General features: G+C 35.4%; 1 protein-coding gene across 3 annotated transcripts in view; it reads right to left on the bottom strand.

Annotated features, from left to right (window-relative positions):
* Nucleotides 1-21,582, bottom strand: part of MTMR6 (myotubularin related protein 6) — a 36,708-nt gene that overhangs the window by 3,087 nt on the left and 12,039 nt on the right. For 2 of the 3 annotated variants that reach the window (XM_080798917.1, XM_080798918.1), the window contains 12 exons: nt 20,382-20,498; nt 16,425-16,587; nt 14,799-14,956; nt 14,140-14,268; nt 11,135-11,269; nt 8,848-8,980; nt 7,577-7,686; nt 7,040-7,165; nt 4,293-4,342; nt 3,664-3,864; nt 1,281-1,412; nt 1,072-1,198 (listed from right to left, as the gene is read on the bottom strand). In XM_080798917.1, the coding sequence (XP_080655043.1) occupies nt 1,072-1,198; nt 1,281-1,412; nt 3,664-3,864; nt 4,293-4,342; nt 7,040-7,165; nt 7,577-7,686; nt 8,848-8,980; nt 11,135-11,269; nt 14,140-14,268; nt 14,799-14,956; nt 16,425-16,587; nt 20,382-20,498 (1,581 nt within the window). Of the gene's footprint in view, nt 1-1,071; nt 1,199-1,280; nt 1,413-3,663; nt 3,865-4,292; nt 4,343-7,039; nt 7,166-7,576; nt 7,687-8,847; nt 8,981-10,377; nt 10,492-11,134; nt 11,270-14,139; nt 14,269-14,798; nt 14,957-16,424; nt 16,588-20,381; nt 20,499-21,582 lie in introns of all 3 variants that reach the window. The other variant, XM_080798919.1, reaches the window with a different exon arrangement.

Genomic DNA, 21,582 nt, shown 5'->3' with positions numbered 1-21,582 from the left:
GCAGAGGCTGAACAGAAAGACTGTGATATATGCATATAAGAGAATGTTATATAGTAGTTATTAATAAAACACATGAATTAAAGCTATATGTATCAACATGGATAAATTTCAAAACAATATGGATAAAATGAAGCATGACAGTATAACCATCTCTATACAGTTTCAAAACATGCAGTTCCTTAAGCTGGGTGAGGGGTACATGGCCATTCATGATTCTGTTGCTCTTTTATACCTTATAAAAATATATTCTTTTGTACTTCAATATAAAATAAAAATATTTCAAATCACACAAAACAATATTATAAATTGTGGATAAAAACATATATAAGTAGAAAAATATGCACGGGAATAATTAACAACAAATGCAGCCCAAAGTAGATGGGGAGGGCTAAAGAGGGGTAAATTTCTTCAAATATATTTCATTTCTTAAAACAAAAATATGAAAGATCCGAAGCGAGTATGATAAAGGTTAAAATCTTACAAAGCTAGTGGTAGATTCCCTGGTATTTATTATGTTCCTATCTCTACTTTTCTCTATACAGTTGACCCCTGAACAACACAGGGGTCAGAGGAATCAACCCCCTCATGCAATAAAAAATCCACATATAACTTTTGACGCTCCAAAAATATAACTACTAATAGTCTACTGTTGACTGGAAACCTTACCAATAGCATAAACAGTCAATTGACACATATTTTTAAGTTGTATGTGTTAATACTGTATTCTCACAATAAAGTAAGCAAGAGAAAAAAAATGTTACTAAGAAAATCACAAGAGAAAATAAGTACGTTTACAGTACCGTACTCTACTTATCGAAAAAAATCCACTTGTAAGTGGACCTGTGCAGTTCAAACCTATGTTGTTCAAGGGTCAACTGTACTTCGAATACTTCAATGTTAAAATTCAGGGAAAGCAATTCAAACTAACCTATTGAAAGCAGAGGAGATCTGATTTTGAAACAGTCATGTACTTATGAGGTTTCTATATATACAAATTTACACTGAGAACATAGGAAATACACTTAATTTAATATTCCAAGTATATTACATTAGACGCTTCAGAATACTTACAGATTCTAAGTCTTTAATATCTTTCTCTAACTGTTTATTTTGCTCATCCATATTCATAATTATATTAAACACGGACTGTCTAGGATGCAATGTTCGATCAAATTGGTGGTACATGTTTCTCCAAAACCTTTATGACAAAAACAAAAAACAACTCAATAAATTGTGTTTGAGAAAAATCAAGTATAAATACCTCAATGATGCCAACTTACTTAAAATTGAAAGAGACTGTATTTGGCTCCAAAACTGCAAATTTCGGAGATTTGGAACTGTAGAGAGGATTTAAGTACTTCTTTTGATCATCCAGGAGAAATGGCCACAGGGAGTAAGTCTTTTCCTTTAACCTTAATGTAATGAGAAAAACAAAGACCTTTTCCACAGATGCTAATATTTATTTTTATAAATCAGGCAATTGTTTCCCAAGTAGCTTTAAGTTTTAATTTTTCCTTCTCTTTGCAACCTAACCTCACCTTGTCTCTGAATTGTGTATTCTCCCTTTTCTCCTTTCACTTATAAGCATGAAATAAATAAAACCATGTCTCTCTGAACATAACACAGGTCTACCATTCTCTCACAAACATACACATTAAGAGATTCCTTTCAACTCACATAGTTTCATAAACATGGTCTCTTATACCTATTTCAAATCACCATGCACATGTATACAGAGCAGACACGTGTATCACTCTTTGGCCTCATTCTCTTGGCCCTATATCTGGGTTGTAGTAACATGTATCAATAAAGCAGGGATAAATTTAAGTGTGAGAGAGTAGCAAAAAGGGAATTGGGAAAAATCAGAATGTTATTCAACAGTAAAAAGATGCCAATCATACTGCAACTCTAAGAGTAAGTGAAGTAAGTGGATAAAGGGTAGAATGGTTTAGATAGTATATTTACCAAATAAACATAAAATAGATAGGATTACAGGGGAAAAATGGAGTTTGATCATTTTTCTATGACCCCTAAGATGACCAATAAATAAGTTCTTAAGAGAAAAACTACTAGGAAATAAGTGCTTTTATTATCATCTTCCTTTAGAAGAGGATGTGTGGCCCAGACTGAGAAGAGCTATTCCTAAAAGAGCTCTGTACTCTTTTTTTTTTTTAATTTTTAAACTTTTTTTTTTTTAAAGATTTATTTATTTATTTATTTATTTGTCAGAGAAAGAGAGAGAGAGAGGAGCGAGAGTGAGCACAAGCAGACAGAGTGGCAGGCAGAGGGAGAAGCAGGCTCCCTGCCGAGCAAGGAGCCCGATGTGGGACTCGATCCCAGGACGCTGGGATCATGACCTGAGCCGAAGGCAGCTGCTTAACCAACTGAGCCACCCAGGCGTCCCAAGAGCTCTGTACTCTTAAGAGTCCTCTGGTCCGGGGCGCCTGGGTGGCTCAGTGGGTTAAAGCCTCTGCCTTCGGCTCAGGTCATGATCCCAGGGTCCTGGGATCGAGCCCCGCATCGGGGTCTCTACTCAGCCGGGAACATGCTTCCTCCTCTCTTTCTGCCTGCCTCTCTGCCCACTTGTGATCTCTGTCTGTCAAATAAATAAGTAAACTTAAAAAAAAAAAAGAGTCCTCTGGTCCTAATTATGATACACTACTGTGAATTATTATAGCACAGAGCTAAAGTCTGAATGCTCTTGGATTTGTTCACCTCTGTCATACTCTTGTTCCACTTGTAATTCCCTTTACACATCTTTAGAATCTTCCAAGTGCTCTCAGTTCTGCCTTCAACTCTGCTGAGAGTTGAGAATATGTGGCTGTCTTCAAACTACTACCAGATTTAGCTTCTCTAATATGTCACTTGGACATTCAAGAATCTCTAACTGCTCTTTATTGACTTTTAAGAAATCTAAACTCAGAAACCCAACTTAAAAAAAATTTATATTTAATCACTTCTCACAGCCTTACCCCACATTTCCCTTGCATCAAAATTTAGCCAAAAACCTCTACTCCCAAAGACTGGTTAGGAATGAAGAGGTATGCGACCCAGCTCAGGGATAGAAACACTACAGCCAACATAGATCTATTTTCCCCAAAGAATTATCTGCTTAGAAATGTGAGGAAAACTATAAGGCCTCATTTAACTTAAAACCAACAGTTTTTAAATCCTTTACCAAACCTTAAAGCTTAGTGACCAATACTTTCTAAGAAATGAAATAATGTTAAGATTTTTCTGTTCTAAATATATATTCAGACTAGAAAGGAGTAGGATGGCGGTTTCCAGGGTGTTGATAAGGTTTCTTGTTCTGGGTGCTGGTTACATAGATGGATGAATTTCAGATTTACTGAGCTTCACACTTACGCCATATCATTTTCTGTATGTATGCCATATCACTTTTCTGTATGTATGCTTCATGAAGAAGCATTTCTGTATGTATGCTTCATTTCAAAACAAATTTTTAAAATGTGTTTTTACTATTAACCTCAGGATGTGAGGGATAGAGGGTACTTAGCTTCAGAAATACCAGGCAATAAAATCTTTACAATAAATTAAGTTCTATTATATACTGCCAAGATATTTTATTATATTCCACTATGATTTATGTTAGACTTCAACCAAGTAGGAAAAAAAGAGCCCATTTTATGCAAACTATCTTACTTGAGCTCTTCTCTTTCCTTCTGACAATTTCCAAGGAAGTTTCCAAACTGGCATGAATGAATATGTTCATGGATCTGAAGAAGAAATGCTTCATTGAATTCAAAGGCTTGTGGGAACTGTTCGGTCAAATGCCACACACACTCCAAGAACTGAGTAAACACCGGTGAGACTTCCTTTGGGTCACCATCCAAATGGCCACACCTAGCCCCCCAGAAAGTAAAAGCTTTTAAAAATGCCTCTGAAAGAAGTCAATTATTCAGGTATTGTCAAATTTAAACATCCACACACAAACCTAAAACACAATATCTACTGTCATAAAAAAAAGCATAATGTTTTTATTTGAAAAATTTAAATCTATGAGTTTTTCAACCACAACTTTAAAGGGTCTATTACCTTCTAAGTACCACAATCCAGACAAAAAGGAAGGTAATAAACTGCCACAAAAATTAACAAAGGTCTGAGAATTGAAAGAAATCACAGAAAAAAATTGAATCAGTTTTCATACAAAAACAAACAAACAAACAATAGCACTCTCATCTATGCAAGTTCATGAAGAACACAAATATTCTGGCACTCTAAAATGGTTTTACTAATTTTACAAAATATATAAATGTAAAACTATGACTCACCTCTCTGAAAACTTATGTCCAAAAGAGATCCAATCCTTTTCTATTAAAACCTTAATGAGAAAAAGCAAAATCCATTTTACAACTACTTTCAATTTCTTCTGTTTAAAATGGATTGAGTCCTATTATCTTAACAGCATTTACGCTTTTAACTTATGGTTGCAAACAAAACAAACTTTTGTGTAATTATAGGCAAAAGATAGCAAGAACCTGGATTAGAGATTGGTATAACAAAGAGTAGAAATGACACTTAGAAGAAATACAGTAGTCTTTGACCTAAATCACTTAGGCTGTATTTATTACATTTTAAGTGAAAACTACATGTTTTAAAGTGCTAACACATTTACATTTCTGTATGTCTAATGATGATATCTGCATAGAAAAAGGCTAAGAAAATGTAAATCAGAATGTTAACGGTGTTAGCTGTGGGTGGTACACTGGGGTGTATGCTTTAAACCTTTTGGCTTACTTGTACATTACTTACACAGTACTTATCAGAAAAAGAATGATAAAAACACCAATAAAAAGTATATATTCAAATTCAGATGGTGATATCTAACCTCTTGAATGGACTGTCTTTATCTGTTTTCTCTGTCACAACTCTACTGAAGTAATAGGCTTCTAATTTTTTTCAGTCTAATTTATACAACATATCTTCTTAGTATTTAACATATCTCATAATTTCATTATATAATCACCAAGTACATTCTTTACAGTGTCAAAACTGCCACCTTTGGGGGGAAAGCTAGATGGCAGCAGAGTGGGTGGATCCTAGGCTGGTCTTGTCAGTTGAACACAAATAGATAATTATCAAATCATCCTAAATACCCAGAAATCAGCCAGAAGACTGACAGGACAAAGTCCACAACTAAGGGGAGAGGAGAAGACTCATCAAAGATGCACCGAGAGGCAACATGATCTTTACTTTCAGCTGTGCACACTCTGGACAGGGAGGTTAAATTCCTACTGGACAAAATGAAAAGACAGAGAAAGTCACCCCAAAAGGAGCAAGGGAGGTAGTACTCACTGCCAGGGATTTAAAAAAACAGCCACCTTTAGCTTCTCCTTGTTGTAAATCTTTCCAGAAGGCCATATAATGATAGAGAAAGATACAGTTATCTGGAACCATGTTGCATGGGCTCAAATCCTAGCTCTGCCACTTCCACACCTATGGTCTTCAGGCTTGGACCACAGGCAAGTGGTCTTCAGGCTTGGAGCTCCAGATTTTACTGCAGGCTCTCTGCCTGTCCTCTACACACCTACATCTAAAACTCAACTCACTATCTTTCTCACTGAATTTAGCCTTCTGCTTCTCTCAGTAGGGAGCAAGAGAATGCACACCCATCCTAGCAACTGAGTCCAGAGACGTTAATTCATCCTGGAAGAGGCCTCCTCTCTTTTCCATATCCAAACGAGAAATAATTCTTACTGATTCTACTTTCTCAACATCCCTGGAGGTTGAACCTATTACCTCTTGTATTCACGTGGTATGGCCTTACTCCTGGCCCTCTTTTCTCTCCTGAATTATCTTACCAGTTTCTACACTGGTCTCCCAGCCTCCATTTCTACTACCCTCCACCTAGGACACCAAGCTGTCTTTTTACAAAGCAGATCCAAGCAAGTTACTGTTTCCTCTATTTAAAGTACTTTAATGGCTCTCACTACCAGAAAAGGTTAAAGGCCATATTCCGGTCTTCTCTTCCTGAAGCCTTCATACCACTATATCCTTCTGCTCCCAAGTGTCCCATTCTAACACCCTGAACTCCAGCCATCACACATCACCTGCATTCAGCCTATGGAGCTATGCTTTGGTTCTCATTGTTCCTTTTGCCTGGGAAGCTCTCACATTGTCCCTGGGCATTTATTACATGATTTCATTTGAATGTCTAGCAAGCAATTAAAGCCAAACATGGCAGAGAATGTATTTCTCATCTTATACTCTTACGGTAAGCTGCACATAATTTTATTAGTGGCACTTCCATTCAGCCTGTCCAAGACTCAGTATGTTAGTGCCATCAAATAATGGTGCTGAAAGGGATCTGGTGATGTTAAACCTTCCCCTGCTTTAAGATGGCACTGCATTTCATTATTCTAAACCAATGAAAACTTTCTACCATCTCTTCGCTTACTTTAGTTGCCATGAATTAAGATGTATATTTTGAAAACACAAGTTAATCTGATCATGTGTCAAAAGACAAACAAAAAACAGGAGGCAGGGCTTTAGCTTCACAAAGCAGAAAATCTATTCAACTAGAAATTTAATCTTTGGATATAAAACATGCTTCCTAATGTGTAATTACAATTAACGAATGAAGGCATTTTAAACAGAAAGTTTGCTCTAGAACATAATTTTTAAGTACTCTTATTTGTGCCTTGTTTTACATCACTCACATTTGTCAGATAAAAGTGAAGGAGAAAATACTGAATATTTCTACTATAACATTTTAGAAAAAAAAACTTTTAAATTTAAAACTTGTTGTCAAACAGATGGCACAAATGGAAATCAGTCTAACTCAAGGTTGTTCAACCACAGCTACTACACACATTTTGGGCCAGTTAGGTCTTTGTTGCGGGGGCTAACCTCTGTAGTACAGAACATTAGCAGCATCCCGGCCCCTACCAGCTAAGTGCCAGTTGCACCCTTCTCTTTCTAACCACCAAAACTGTCTCCTAACATTGCCAAATGTCTCCTGGGAGGACAAAAATCACTCCTATTTGAGAATCATTGGTCTAGCCACATCACTCCTTACCATGAATCCTTTGATTGTTCTGTAGTAGGAATCCAGTAAAAGAGAGCCAAGGGAACAAACCTGGGAAGTCCTATCCCAACCATCAGAACAATGTACCAACACACTTGCATTTTCAACCATTATTGCCTGAAAAGAAAGATCACATACTTAGATTACAGCAGAATACATTTCTGGTACATCAGTTAAATTCTACTTACTCAAAAACTACACTAGCAAGTAATGCATTACACAGAAGAGCAAGGACTGCAATGATAATGCTGTCACAGCATAATTTCCAAAAAACAAGACAAAACACAAAACAAACAAAAAACAAAACCAAAATTGTTGTTTCCAAGTGTCTGGTGATTTCTTTTTAAGTTCTTACATGAAGTGCTATGTGGTCTTTTAAAACTCAAATTAAAGTAAGCCTCATTAAAGAGGTAAAACATAAAAGTTCTCTGACTGGAAAGGGTACCAGCACCAGCAGCCAAGAGAATAAATTCATTCCTTCCTAACCATTATAAATCCCCAAACAAAATATGAACAAAGAAGAGTTACTTTGGCTAAGAAGATTGCAGCGTCCATAACAGCTTTGATATGGCGAAGCCATCCTGAGCTCTCCAAACCAGAGTAGAAATCACTGACAGAAAGCCCTTTGATACCATTGACTATGAAGGGGAAAAAAACATTTCATTAGAATGTGGCTAGAGTCTCCACTTCTCCTATTCAAGTTCTCTTTAAGTGAGTAAATTGGGAGGAAGAGGACAAAATAAAAAAAGAGACTGAATAAATGAAAAGATGCTATTAGGACCTCACTATTAGATTTTTCAGGTACATTTTTTTTTTGTCATTCCTTGTGCTTAAAAAAAGCTCCAATCTCTCGGGACACCTGGGTGGCTCAGACAGCTAAGCCTCTGCCTTTGGCTCAGGTCATGATCCTGAGATCCTGGGATCGAGTCCCGTATCAGGCTCCTTGCTCAGCAGAGAGCCTGCTTCTCTCTCTGCCTCTGCCTGCCACTCTGCCCCTTGTGTGCTCTCTCTCTTCTTCTTCTTTTTTTTTTAAGATTTTATTTATTTATTTGACAGACAGAGATCACAAGTAGGCAGACAGGCAGACAAAGAGAGAGGAGGAAGCAGGCTCCCCGTTGAACAGAGAGCCCAATGTGGGGCTCGATCCCAGACCCTGAGACCATGACCTGAGCCGAAGGCAGAGGCTTTAACCCACTGAGCCACCCAAGCGCCCCCCTCTCTCTCTCTTCTGACAAGTAAATAAATAAATAAAATCTTTAAAAGAAAAAAAAAGCTCCAATCTCTCTTTAAAAAAAATTTGGAGTACAAAGTATTTAAAAATCTGATATTTTAATTGTTAAAACTCCACACCATGACTGGAAAGATACCTTAATACTTAAACGGAGCATTATTTTCAACTAATCTTCACTGTACACACTAAGTAAGAATATTTATCTAATAATAACCATTTTTTTTTCAGAACCATTAGAACTGTCCTGTCCATTACAGTAGCCACTCCCCCAAACTGACACATGGGTAGTCTAAACTGAGATGTGGTTTAACAGTGTAAAATACATACTCATCAATTTTTTAAGACTTAAAAGAAAAAAATTAACGTGTCATTACTGATTTTTTTTACTGATTATATGTTAACATGTTTTAATACATTATGTAAAATATATTATTAATTTCCTTTTTTTTTTTACTTTTTTGAATGTGCATATGGGGAAATTTTAAATTACATCATTTTAAATTTTATAATGTGCTAACATTTTATTTCTATTAGACAAAGTTGCCTCAAAGGCAAAAAATAATCATACCTTCCAATAATTTTTGAAGGCTGGACCGCATGACATGAATATTTTCAATTCCAACAAACTGAAATCTAATGTTAGAATAGTTGTCTTCATTTTCATAACCTTTTCCAGCTGCTCTGTTGGCCATTGCATTCAGCTAAAATATAAAGTTTTAGAAATTTAGAGACAAATTGCTTTTATCATTTAACCTAGTTTACCAAAAATCATGAAAATACTAAATAAACCACATTTTAGCAGAGTTCAAAGAACTCTGAACTGAATATGCTACCATTTTTTAAATAAGCAAAAGTGTCATATATGTTATTAAGAGTAAAAAAGGACACTTTATATAAAGTAACAACATGATTGCTATATAATGGAAAGGTCAGACAAGAAGTTCCCCCACAAATAATTTATGAAACTAATTCACTTATGTTTTTACTCAGTCTTCCATAAGTTTGTAATATTTCAAAATTTAAAAAAGAAAGAAGTATCTCTCATCTGAATCCTAAATGATTCAGAGATGAGCCAAGCTGGGAAGTTTCCTGTTACAGAATGAACCTATTAGATTCATTTCAGAGCAAGCCTGGGGAACACATGATCATTCAGAGAGCCACAGGGACCCTGAAAAATCAGATCTGAAATACACGCCAGATTATCTGAGATCCTCCATATTAAAAATTACTGGAGGCCCACACAGTATAGACCATGGCATATAACCCACTAGCTTGATACACCTCCGAGAACTGGGCTAAAATTGGTCTCTAAGGAGAAAACAGACCGCCAGTAGGCCCATGGTCTTTGTTTTTGGTCACTAGATCAAATGCTATCGGAGGCTCATTAAGATTTGGTATGTTTAATTTTTTCAAACTTGGATTTCATATTGCACATTATTAAGTTTAAAAAATATTCTTATGAACTTGGATCAAACAAAATCTAAATTGGAAGACAAAGCAGCTTTTCATTCAGTAGATGGGGGCCCAGGTTGGTAACAAGGAAGTTCAACTCTACCTACTGACTCACTGGTTATTCAGCATCTATGATGACTAAGGTGAGAGTTAGATATTAAAATGCTTCCGCATTATTACTAGTTAAGTTGAAGTTTAAACAGTACAAACAAAGCAATCTAAGAAAGGCCTGTTTTCTGTGTAGAAGGCAATTATACAGATAAGAGGTACTAGGTCCTAGGAAACAGATCATCCTCAGGCTTCACATTCAGAAACTTGTATTATAACCAGCTTTTATATCTATTATCACCTAAAAGTAATTCTGACCATTGAAACCACCAGATTAAAAAAGGAAGAAAAATAAAATTTGTCTTACAAGAGATATCACCAACATTCGTGACTTCTGAGAAAGTCTTTTCTTATTAACAAGATAAAAAATTATCAAATTATCATTTCTAGTTTTTAATACTTCTTAATTTACTCAAGTTAATCTCATCTTGTTTCCTCCATTATCTTTTGTGAAAACGAATAATGATGAGAATAACTTCTAAAACAGCTACCATTCCTTTCAACAAAGCTGCCTAGAATTGTGCTCTATATCGCTCACTCGCTTTTTCTCATCGCTTTCTCTTATTTTCTCATCATTCCAGATTTTTGAAGAAATCCTCACTATAATTCTGCCAATGTCCTTTTGTGTAGCCCACCAGCTCTGCATTCGATGCTATAATAAAAATTAAAAGTAATGTTAGCTGTTACCATTGAAGATTTTAATTACTTTAGTTTCAGGATCCTATATGAATTAGTTGCTTAACTATGTTTATAAAAAGAAAAAGGGATTCTGACATTTGTCTCAATGACAAAAATTGAACCTAACATTACAGATGCCTAACAGAACAACTATTTCCTGTTCACTATTTAAAATTCTCTAGTTCAATGTTTTCTAACTCACTATTTTCCTTATTTTCTTGAATATTTCAAGTTAATGCCCATTATTTTAACATGAAGTGTTCTGACAATTAAAAATTCTACGGAAAAAATTAGTAAGATTTTCTAATTTTTCACAACACATTATTTAATATTTCTTCACAATAATGTAAGACTTCCACATGATCAAGAGTTCCCAACATAAAAATCTGTTTTTCTAAATTTATACATAAATCAGAAGACATAAGATATCACCATCTGGGAAACAGGTCTCCTAAGTTGGTATCCTTTTAAAGACTGCCTTCCTCAGTGTCATTAGCCTCAGTTAATTTAAAACTGGAATTCAGACAGGTTAAATATGGGCAAACTGATCAACTCTCATTAATTAAAGTAACAAAGATAATTAAACTAACAGACTGTACTAGATTCAAGACACATACTTTGGGCCTGGTATCCATGACATACATATAGCGATTGACTGGATTGGCTTTACTAATGGCTTGAAGCAAATGTTCATCCTCCAGGCACCTGGCACTGAATCCTGATAGTGGTTGACTACATCGACAAATGGCAGCCTAATATTAAAGGACAGAAAACAACAGATTATCCAAAGATGTCTAAAACATGTCTTTAAAAAATGCTTAAAAGAAAAACAAAAGTTAAATCAAACGGGTAATCTGTTTAAAAGTTGGCAGGACAATTCGAAGACATTAACTTTGAAATCCTATTTTAATTAAACACTATGTGAACATCTTGATGTTACATAAGTTTTCCCAATATTCTCTTCTGAAAAAGTGAAATGCCTCCTTATGTAGTTTGATGAAAAAAATCTTAAGTCCTAAGAAGCAACACTTCATCAATTCTCTATCATGTATCCTACTAAGATACTTGCATGCTATGCTCTAGATTACAAAACACTTTCAACTCAAGTTCAAGTAAGGGATTAATCAATAAAGGTAGAATAGGATTTTTTAAAATAGTAACATTTGAGCTTTTATATTCCAAAAGTCTTCAGAGCTCTATTTAGGAATCAGCAATCTTTATATAAAATGAGAAAAATGAACTTCAATTCAAGTTTGTGTTAAAATATAAATCTAAGAGGACAAAAATATCTGTTAGAAGTAGTGAATGGTGGATTAGATATTTACTCTTGTTCCAAGTCTTAAAAAGAGATTAGCAGATTTAGACCCATATACTTTTTCTCCAATCTCATCCATACCAACTCCAACTTAACCATAGCCCATCATTCCAACCATAGTATCATTAAGGGAAAAAAAAGTATGCATAAATTCATACATTCTAAATTCACACACAAAATAAAACCACGTGAATTAAATAAAATAGAAGAAAATGAAATATAAAATATAAAATTCTTTTCAGACGTACTTTCTGATTTGTTAAGTTAGGCACTGAATATCTGTTTTCAGCCTAGCTTTCCAATAAACAAGGTATACAAACATGGGTGTGTCAAACAGAGGCCAGAACCAGTCATCATTCCCTATGACTTTGTTATGAAGAACAGATTAGGAATTTCTGTTTAAAATTTTACTTTTTACCTCTGGCTCCCTTCTAAAACCCAACTAAAGTTCTAATTGGGATATCTAAAATGTATAAAATTAAAAGGTCAAAGAGAATGGAAAAGGAGAGAAAAATAGAGATGTTAACAAAATTTCAGGACATGAAGCAGATTGAGAAGTTAGTAATGATCAATTTACCAGAACAGAGAAAGTTGTCAAGTTGTTGGGGGTCAACAATAAGCATTTTGAGCAGCTAAATCCCAGAAAGGCTTAGGATTTGGTACCTCTAAAAGCCTGATTTGGAGTATAACTGAAAATAGAATTGGTTGAATATCCATATAGCGACTAGTTAAGGCTCCCAGATCTTCGCTTGCCCTGAACACAAAGTTTATTCTATGAAAAGGATTAACCTGAAGACTCTGGACAATATGCACAGATGTAGGTGGGAGCGAAGCTCAATACCAGCCCCCACCAAAAAAAAAAACAAGAGGATGAAGTAAAGCCTACAAAACAAAATGTGAAATCCTCCCATCCACCTTCCCACACTTGAATCCTAGACAGAACTAACACACATATTGGGATGAAAATTAACAACAGAAAGAATCCAAAGATAGAGATCACTCCTGCACACAAACTTCTAAAAAGCTTGTGGTACTTCACTTTTAAAGTACAAGAGCCCAGCCAAGAATCAGATATTTCAAAGACACAAAAAACAAACAAAAAAAATAAACAGAAAAAAGGAACTCTGAGCAACAGATAACTAATGTGGGGAGCAAAAGAATTCTTTTTAAAATATCCTTAACATCCTCAGAGAACCCAGCCATCATAGCCAAGAACAGAAAAGTGTCTAAAAAGTTCAGAAAATAGGAAGGAGTGCTTAGATTTTAAAAAATAGAATAGCAAAAATAAAGAGGTGGACTGGAAACAAAGTCAAGGAAATCTTCTAAAAACTAGAAAAAGATGGAAAATAGAGAAAATTAAGAAAAACGGAGGTTTACAAAAGCCCACTTGTCAACTAACACACACACACACACACACACACACACACAAGTACAAAGAAAAGTAACAGAAGAGAGAAAGTTACCACAGAAATAGAGAAGTAATTTCCCAAAAGTGAGTTTCTAGATAGAATTTTAAAAAAACACGCCAAGGACTTCACTGTGAAATTTCAGAACACTGGGGAGAAAAGATTCGAAAAGCTTCCTGAGAAAAAAATCAGGTCACAAGCAGTGGGAGTCAGAACTAAACTCCACAGGTGGCTAGCTGTTGATATAGGAAAAGTGATTTACCCTCTCTTTACAGGTTGAAAGTTACAGGAAATTAGCAGAGCCTACCTTATAAAATTATCATGGGACTTCATGCATATAAAGCATCTAACACACTGTACCCTGTGACCTACTGTTACAAGCTACAAAGGAAAATTTTGCTGTAATGAGCAATCCCTATCACAGCATCTCAGTATAAAGATGTCTCCTCCACCTCCTCGTACTGCAAAATCCTTCTGATTAGAAGTGCTTTCTATAAAAATTGTGAGCCTGAAATACCCTTGGCTCTCTTCTTTTTCTCAATAGTTGGTTTGTCAAAGCTATCTTCTCTTCCCAAATATAAGCAGGATCAAGAGAACCACAGGAAAGAAGAGCCTATCTGTTCACTCATCTCATTATTTTCAAGTCCCTACTAAAAGAAAGGAAAGGCTGAAGGAGGGTGGAGGAGGAAAGAAAGATGAAAAGTATGAAAGTTTCTATACATCAGGGTAATTTTAAAATTTCAAAAATGTAATCAAGAGAAAAGCTGACACTTCTCTATCAGCAACATTATAATAATGACCTTCCTATGTAAAAATGAGTGTTCATTTGGACACTTAAACCTGAAGAGGGGTTATGCCACATTTGTAAAATAAAAAAAGAAAAAAAATCTTCTTTTCTTACCTCTTTATTTTGATGATAGTAGGAAAGAACTGGGAATCTTCCCTTGCTCCGGAATTTGGAACTACCAACAATTATTGGTTTGCTTGCTATTCGGGGAACATAAAGTTCTCTGGGATAAGTTTCACAAATCTGTAAAAATCAAATAAAACATATCCATTCTACACACAATTCAAAAACTATGAGGTTAAAAATCACCTTCAAAAAACTTTAAGACTTATTAAATGCAAGAACAGTACATAGCAATATATAGACAACTTACTACACTACTATTACACTCTCCATCTCAGTACTAACATATTCTGCATTTCTCCAAAGGTTGCTAAGTTGAAATAAGTCAGTCAGAGAAAAACAAATACCATATGATTTCACTCATTATGTGGAATTTAAGAAACGAAACAAATGAGTAAAGGGGGAAAATGAGAGTGTGTGGCAAACCAAGAAACAGACTCTTAACCATAAACAACAAACTGGTTACCAGAAGGGAGGTGGGTGTGGGGATGGGGGAAATAGGTGATGGGGATTAAGGAATGCACTTGTAACGAGCACTGGGTGTTGTATGTAAGTGTTGAATCACTATACTATACACCTGAACTAGTACCACACTGTATGTTAACTAACTGGAATTTAAATAAAAACAAACAAAAATGTTGCTGAGATACCTTGTATTCTCGGTTGGCATCAGACAGCTGCCAGTTTGAATTTGGCACTCCCATCCTCTTATATTCCTCAGCAAGATCAATGAGCTCCCAACCTTGTAGTCGTTCCAAATCATTTTGTTTGGGATTGTAAGAGAATGCATAGAGATCTTCGTATTTTGCTATCGTATACAAAATACATACATATTATGATGCAACTTCTAGGACTTAAAACTCTATAAATAACAGTAATTTTTTTAAAAATTTTTTTCTTTACAATTTTCAAAGAGATAACTAATACCTGAACATATCTGGACTCAATTTATTTTCTCTGTCCTTTAATTCAAAGGATCATATCTAAAGGCATACACATTAATCTGAGATTCAATTTATATAATCAGCAAAAGCTAATAAACCATAATTTTATATTACTCTAATGTAATATTTCTTTTTCCTAAAAGTAAAATTTTAATGACACAGACCCAGGTACTTCTCACCCACCACACTTCCCAAATGAGATATAAAATGGAAATACTAAATGCTGAGATAAAAAACTAGAGGTGGCCTATGGAACATGAACTTGCATATACATTCCTATAAGACAGTGGCAATGGTTGCACAAAGCTCCAGAGAGCACTTACTCCTGAATAATATTAAGCCCCTAAAGTGACAGAACCATCTTTACTATAAGATCTGGCTAAACTTGGGACAACGGGTAAATGCTATAGGCTTTATGTGTTAGGAGAGAAGGGTGTGCGTACCCCTGCTCCTAGACACACCCTTCTCTCCTAGACCACTGCAGTCCAGGTGTTCAACAACAAAGTAATATTCAGTAACCAGTGTGCTTTGTCTCCTGGAGAGATCTACATTAATTCAAGTCATGTTGGGGGAAGGAAGCCTCCAGATCCCAAAGGCATAGTGACAGGATTCCTTTTTCTGGCCTACACTCTTCTCATTCCTCCTATACCTACCTCCTGAAGTAGGATTCACCCTCTCTTTTCCCTCTGGTCATCTCCCTTATGCTCCCCTCTGATCAATTAAATTCATTGGTCCCAGTGCTACCAGAGGAGCTTGACCTTCCTTAACTTTTCATTTAACAATCAATTCCCAAGTTATTCCCCGTGGTTGTGGATACCCACTTGGGGGGGGAGAGGTGGGGAGAGCTGCACTGTTGGCACCAACAAACTTTAAAAACATTAATATAAATCAATAGTTTTTAAAATCTGTATTCTAGGGGCACCTGGTGGCTCAGTGGGTTAAAGCCTCTGCCTTCGGCTCAGGTCATGATCCCAGGGTCCTGGGATTGAGCCCCATATCAGGCTCTCTGCTCAGCAGGGAGCCTGCTTCCACCCCTCTCTCTCTCTGCCTGCCTCTCTACCCACTTGTGATTTCTGTCAAATAAATAAATAAAATCTTAAAAAAAAAATCTGAACTCTAAATGCTTAACTTTTTTCTTTACTCTTATCCCTTCTTTGGAAATCATTCTTAAAATTTAGAGCAGAAGCATATAATTATTTCCAAGCCAAATTTTTTGGAATAGAGTACACAAGAACTTAAGGGTAAATTCAATTATAAAGTAACAACGGCATATTACATATCTTAGATAATCCATCTCAAAATTAAGTAAGCTTTGGTCTCTAAAAACAGTACCTTGTTTTGATAGTTGTAGCAAAGAATTGTAAATATCATGGCAATCTCTTTCTCTGGGAACAATGAAATGCACAATCCTGAAGTTCTTGCACTGAATCACAAGTGGGCATCCAGAAGTAGTCAAAGCTAGCTTCTCTACTAAGGCAATATGGTGGTGCAATATCTACAACATGAAAAAAACGTGATCATCATCATAAAAAAGCGCTAAATACCGTATTCTCTTCCAGAGCACATGCATGTTAGAAATGCCCTCTTCAAACAAAGTACTCAAAACTTGTGACTGAATGTCTAAGCCAGAACTATGCTCTCTGACACTTTGTCCATCACTCCACATACTAGTACATCATCAAACCCTGAGAACTGCATCTCCCACATACCTCTGTAACCTCTCTACTTCTCTCCATGTCCACTGTCACTCCCCTAGCTGTAATGCTCCCACTGTAAGTAGCCTCCTAAAAGCTCTCTCCATATCTACTCTTGACCCCCTCTAACCCATTTTCTACAGGGCAGGTGAGTGACCGTTAAAAAGCGATTTAAAAAAAAATAAATAAAGGGCAATCTAGTCATGTCATTTACTAGACTCTGGCTCTAGACTCATTTCAAGTCCTTCTCCACATCAAGTTGGAGTGACAGAGTCCTCTCTTTGGCTCCTCAAATGCACCAACCTTCTTTACATACACTGAGTTGCTCCTACTAACTGGGAAATTATAGATCTACTTCTTTGTCTAGGAACTTCTAGTATTATTTCTGACCTTTGTTTAAACCTCATCATCAAGAAGAACAGCCTGACGACCCCCATTGCCTTTCCCAAGTAAGTTAGATCCCTTCCATTTTCTTATGCCTATACTTTTCCTTCACAGCACTTAGAACATGAGTAATTCTTTGTATAGTGAATGTCTATTTTTCTAGCCAGATGCTGGGAACTTCATAAAGAGCAATACTACGACTAAGCTGAGCATCATTCTATCTCCAGCACTTAACACGGTATCTGGAGCATTACAATCACCGTATTCAAAAAAAAGTTTCAAATGTTATACCTTATAAATCCAAACTTAAAATTTGACCAAATGAGCACTACAAGTGTCTTTGCTTATACCTCCATCACAATGTTTACTGAATGAATAGAAAGTCCTACTATAAACTCAATACTTTTAAATATGATTAAAATTTAAATGATTATCATTCATACCAGTTCTAATACTGCTTGCTACTAAAAATAAAAAGTTTTCTTTTTCTCAATCCCATTCCTATGAATTTAAAATATTTATAACAAGTTCTTCTAGAAAGTCAAAGATCTTAGAGTCATAGCAGGTTCCTGAATGATAAAACTCAATCATGGCAAGAAATCAATGCATCCCAAATTAATCTAAAACTTTAATACAAGTACAGTAAAAAAATCCCAGACTGCTTTTTCCTTTTTCTGTGGCAGGGTAAGAGATAGATGATTATTTATACCACATATATATTATATGATTATAATATTAAATGCTGATATTAATATTAATTATTTGTATTTTCTAAAGTTCTCATGCAAGATTAAGTGCATAAAATAATCAAGAAAAGCTTAAAAAAGATTAATAAGAACTTGTTCTACAGACATAAAAAGTATATATAACACAGATATTTAGTACTTGCTACAAATAACCCAACCTGTGGCTAAGATTTAGCACTAACATTTATATTAGCAGGCCTGTGCCAAGTTATTCAAAATGATCTGAATAATAGCAACATCAAAATAGAGAATAAGAGACAATAAGCTACTACATCACTATTATGCTTCTAATTCAAACCCAATATTATTTGCAGTAAGAAAATGTTGGAGAGACCTGGCTCTGTCACTAACTAGTTATGTGATCTTGAAAAAATAATAATCTGTAAAATAAGAAAAAAGATAAAGTTAGTAAGCCTCCTTCTAGATCTAAAATGTTCATTTTTATGGACCAAATGTACTAAACAGATTTTATTCAGGAGAGACATATGGGAATATACTGATAAAAAGGCATTTTAAAGACAATAATCAGAAAGAATAATAGAGACTTTTTTCGCCGCCCCCAAACTATGTTCCCAACATCTGCAAGAAGAGGTCCTTGGGGAACTTCCCTGTCTATCTCTAGGAGATGGAAAACACACTGAGAAGATACTGAGGCAGATGGACAAATGAAGGGTAGACAGAGTGAATGAGAATGAATGATCTGACAAGGCCCGGCTTGGTGAAACCCTTGACAGTTCCTGGGCCAGCACTGGACAGGGAAGAGCTCCAATGCCTTGAGGGAATACAACATCTCTGAGATCAACATCTCAGGTAAGTATCTTGACTTATTTAATGCAATCACATATAAACTGGATGGCCTTCCTGGGGAAATCAAGAGAGTACAATAAAAGAGAGATTTTATTAAAAAAGCTAGAGTCAATAAAGCAGTATGCTCCTATACAGTTGAATCAATATATCAAAAGAACAGAACAGAGTTCAAAAGCAAACCCTCACTTTATTTATAACAGAGTTGATACTACACATTAATGCACTGAAACTGTCGATAAATGGCACCAGTATCCAAATAATAAAAAGAATAAAAATAAAAATGAATCCCTAAGTTATATCACTGAAGGAAATATTTTCCATATTATTAACAATTTATACTTGAAATACAAAATGTAAACTTTTAGAAAAAAAATACAGGAGACTCTTTATGACAGAATCCCTAGTCAGAAAACAGCATAAACCATAAAAGAAGAAATGAAAAATCTAATACACTAAAATTTTAAACTTTAATTCAAAGACATGTATACATACAAGACAAGCCACACACTGGGAGAAATTATCTACAAAACACATACCAGACAAAACATTAAAAACCAGACTCATATAAAGCCAATAAAAGCTTTATTGGCTTTTATTGCCCAAGAGAAAAAGAAAAGGAAATCTAAAGGCCACAATATCTGAAAGGACAACTTCCTTGTAATCAGCAATTTAAAAATCACAATTGCACATCCACGAGAGAAGCAAAAATTTTAAAGCTAACAATATCAATGTTGCTGACGATGGTGGACAATATATCACACTCTACTGAGAATATTTTGAGACAACTACTTTGGAGCGGGGCCACATATAGTGAAGGAAAATACATACTTATCTAAGCACCAGTAATTTTACTCCCAGGCAAATACAGGAAGAAATATACATAAAATATCCATTACTATATTGTTTGATCTACAATCGATTAAAAAACACTGTAATTGCAATTTAGTATAAAGATACCATGGATCAGGTGCACTTTCATTCTCTCTCTCAAATAAATAAATAAAATCTTTTAAAAAAAATCTTTTAAATGGACCATGCCATTTAAACTATTAAATATTAAACATGTACATCTATTACTTACATTTTTAAAAATTGAAAGGAATAAGCAGGTATTTTATAATTATTAATGCAGATAAAGAGTCTTGCTATATCGTATAAAAGAGCTCCATATTCTCCCATCCAAGTACTAACCAGGCCTGATCCTGCTTAGCTTCCGACATGAGACGAGATCGGGTACGTTCAGGGTGGTATGGCCGTAGACAAGAGCTCCATATTCTACATGGTATCCTTGTTTTATTAGGAGGGAGAGTAGATGTGATCATGTGACTATGAAAAATTTTTTCATTAAATTTTTTGTACTGATCAAAATGAAATACAGGGGGTGCCTGGGTGGCTCAGTGGGTTAAAGCCTCTGCCTTCGGCTCAGGTCATGATCCCAGGGTCCTGGGATCAAGACCTGCATCAAGGCTCTCTGCTCCATGGGGAGCCTGCTTCCTCCTCTCTCTCCACCTGCCTCTCTGCCTACTTGTGATCTCTGTCTGTCAAATAAATAAATAAAAATCTTCAAAAAAAAAAACCAAAAACAAACAAAATGAAATACAGCAATAGGCTAAGTCCATTACTCTAAGTATGGTAGGCAGTACAGCAGATGCCCTTACCCAGGTTTCTTTCTGATGAGAGTCTATAAATAATAGATGTGTGGCCGTAAGATAGAGTGTTCCTGTTAGCGACTTGTTGCTGGTACTGAATCGGTCAAGTAATTTCACTTGTTCAACCTAAAAAAAGGAAAAAGAAAAGAAAAAAAAGTTATTTGTCATTTCAAAAATGATACAAATTCTTTGTTATCTCATGATTTAAATGCACCATTTTCAAATTTTTTCCCCTTTCTATTAAAAAACATGAGTTTATTTAATGTTGAACATCAAATTTCACATATCTTGGGGAACATGTAAACCACAAATAATAGGTACAATTTAGAGTTAGAAATACAACCCATAAAGGAACTCTGTAAAAAAAAAAAAAAAAAACAAAAACCACAAATACTAAGCAGAACAGGAAGGAGGCACATGATAAACAACAGTTTTTGTATCCAAGAGCCCATACATTTTTTAATTTAAATATTATTTAACATACAGTGAATACTGGTTTCTGGAGTAGAGTTCAGTGATTGATCACTTACATACAATACCCAGTGCTCATCACAAGTGCCCTCTTACATATCCACCACCTATCTAGCCCATCCCCCACCATCTCCCAGTATCAACCCTGAACTTATTCTCTACCATTAAGAGTCTCTATGGTTTATTTCCCTCTCTTCTATGTTTCCTTTCCTCCTTCCCATATGTTCATCTGTTTTCTTTCTTAAATTCCACATATGAGTCAGATCATAAGGTATTTATGTTTCTCTGACATTATTTTACTTAGCATAATATCCTCTAGCTCCATCCACATCATTGCAATTGGCAAGATTTCATAATTTTTGACAGCTGAGTAATATTCCATTGTATATATATACATTTTCTTTATCTACTCATCAGTTGATGGACATTTGGGCTCTCTCCATAGTTTGGCTATTGTTAATAATGCTGCTATAAACACTGAGGTGCATATGACCCTTTGGATCTGTATTTTTATATCTTCTGGGTAAATCGTTAGTAGTGCAATTGCTGGATGATAGGACAGTTCTATTTTTAACTTCTTGAGGAACCTCCATACTGTTCTGCAGAGTGGCTGCACCAGTTTACATTCCTACCAGCAGTGCAAGGGGGTTTCCCTTTCTCCACAACCTCACCAACACCTGTTGTTTCCTGTGTTATTAATTTTAGCCTTCTGACAGATGCAAGAGTCCATATATTTAAA

Source organism: Martes martes, assembly GCF_963455335.1.
Source record: "Martes martes genome assembly, chromosome: 3".
Taxonomy (NCBI): domain Eukaryota; kingdom Metazoa; phylum Chordata; class Mammalia; order Carnivora; family Mustelidae; genus Martes; species Martes martes.
The sequence above is the reverse complement of the archived record's forward strand: the minus strand, read 5'-3'. Positions and strand labels throughout refer to the sequence as shown.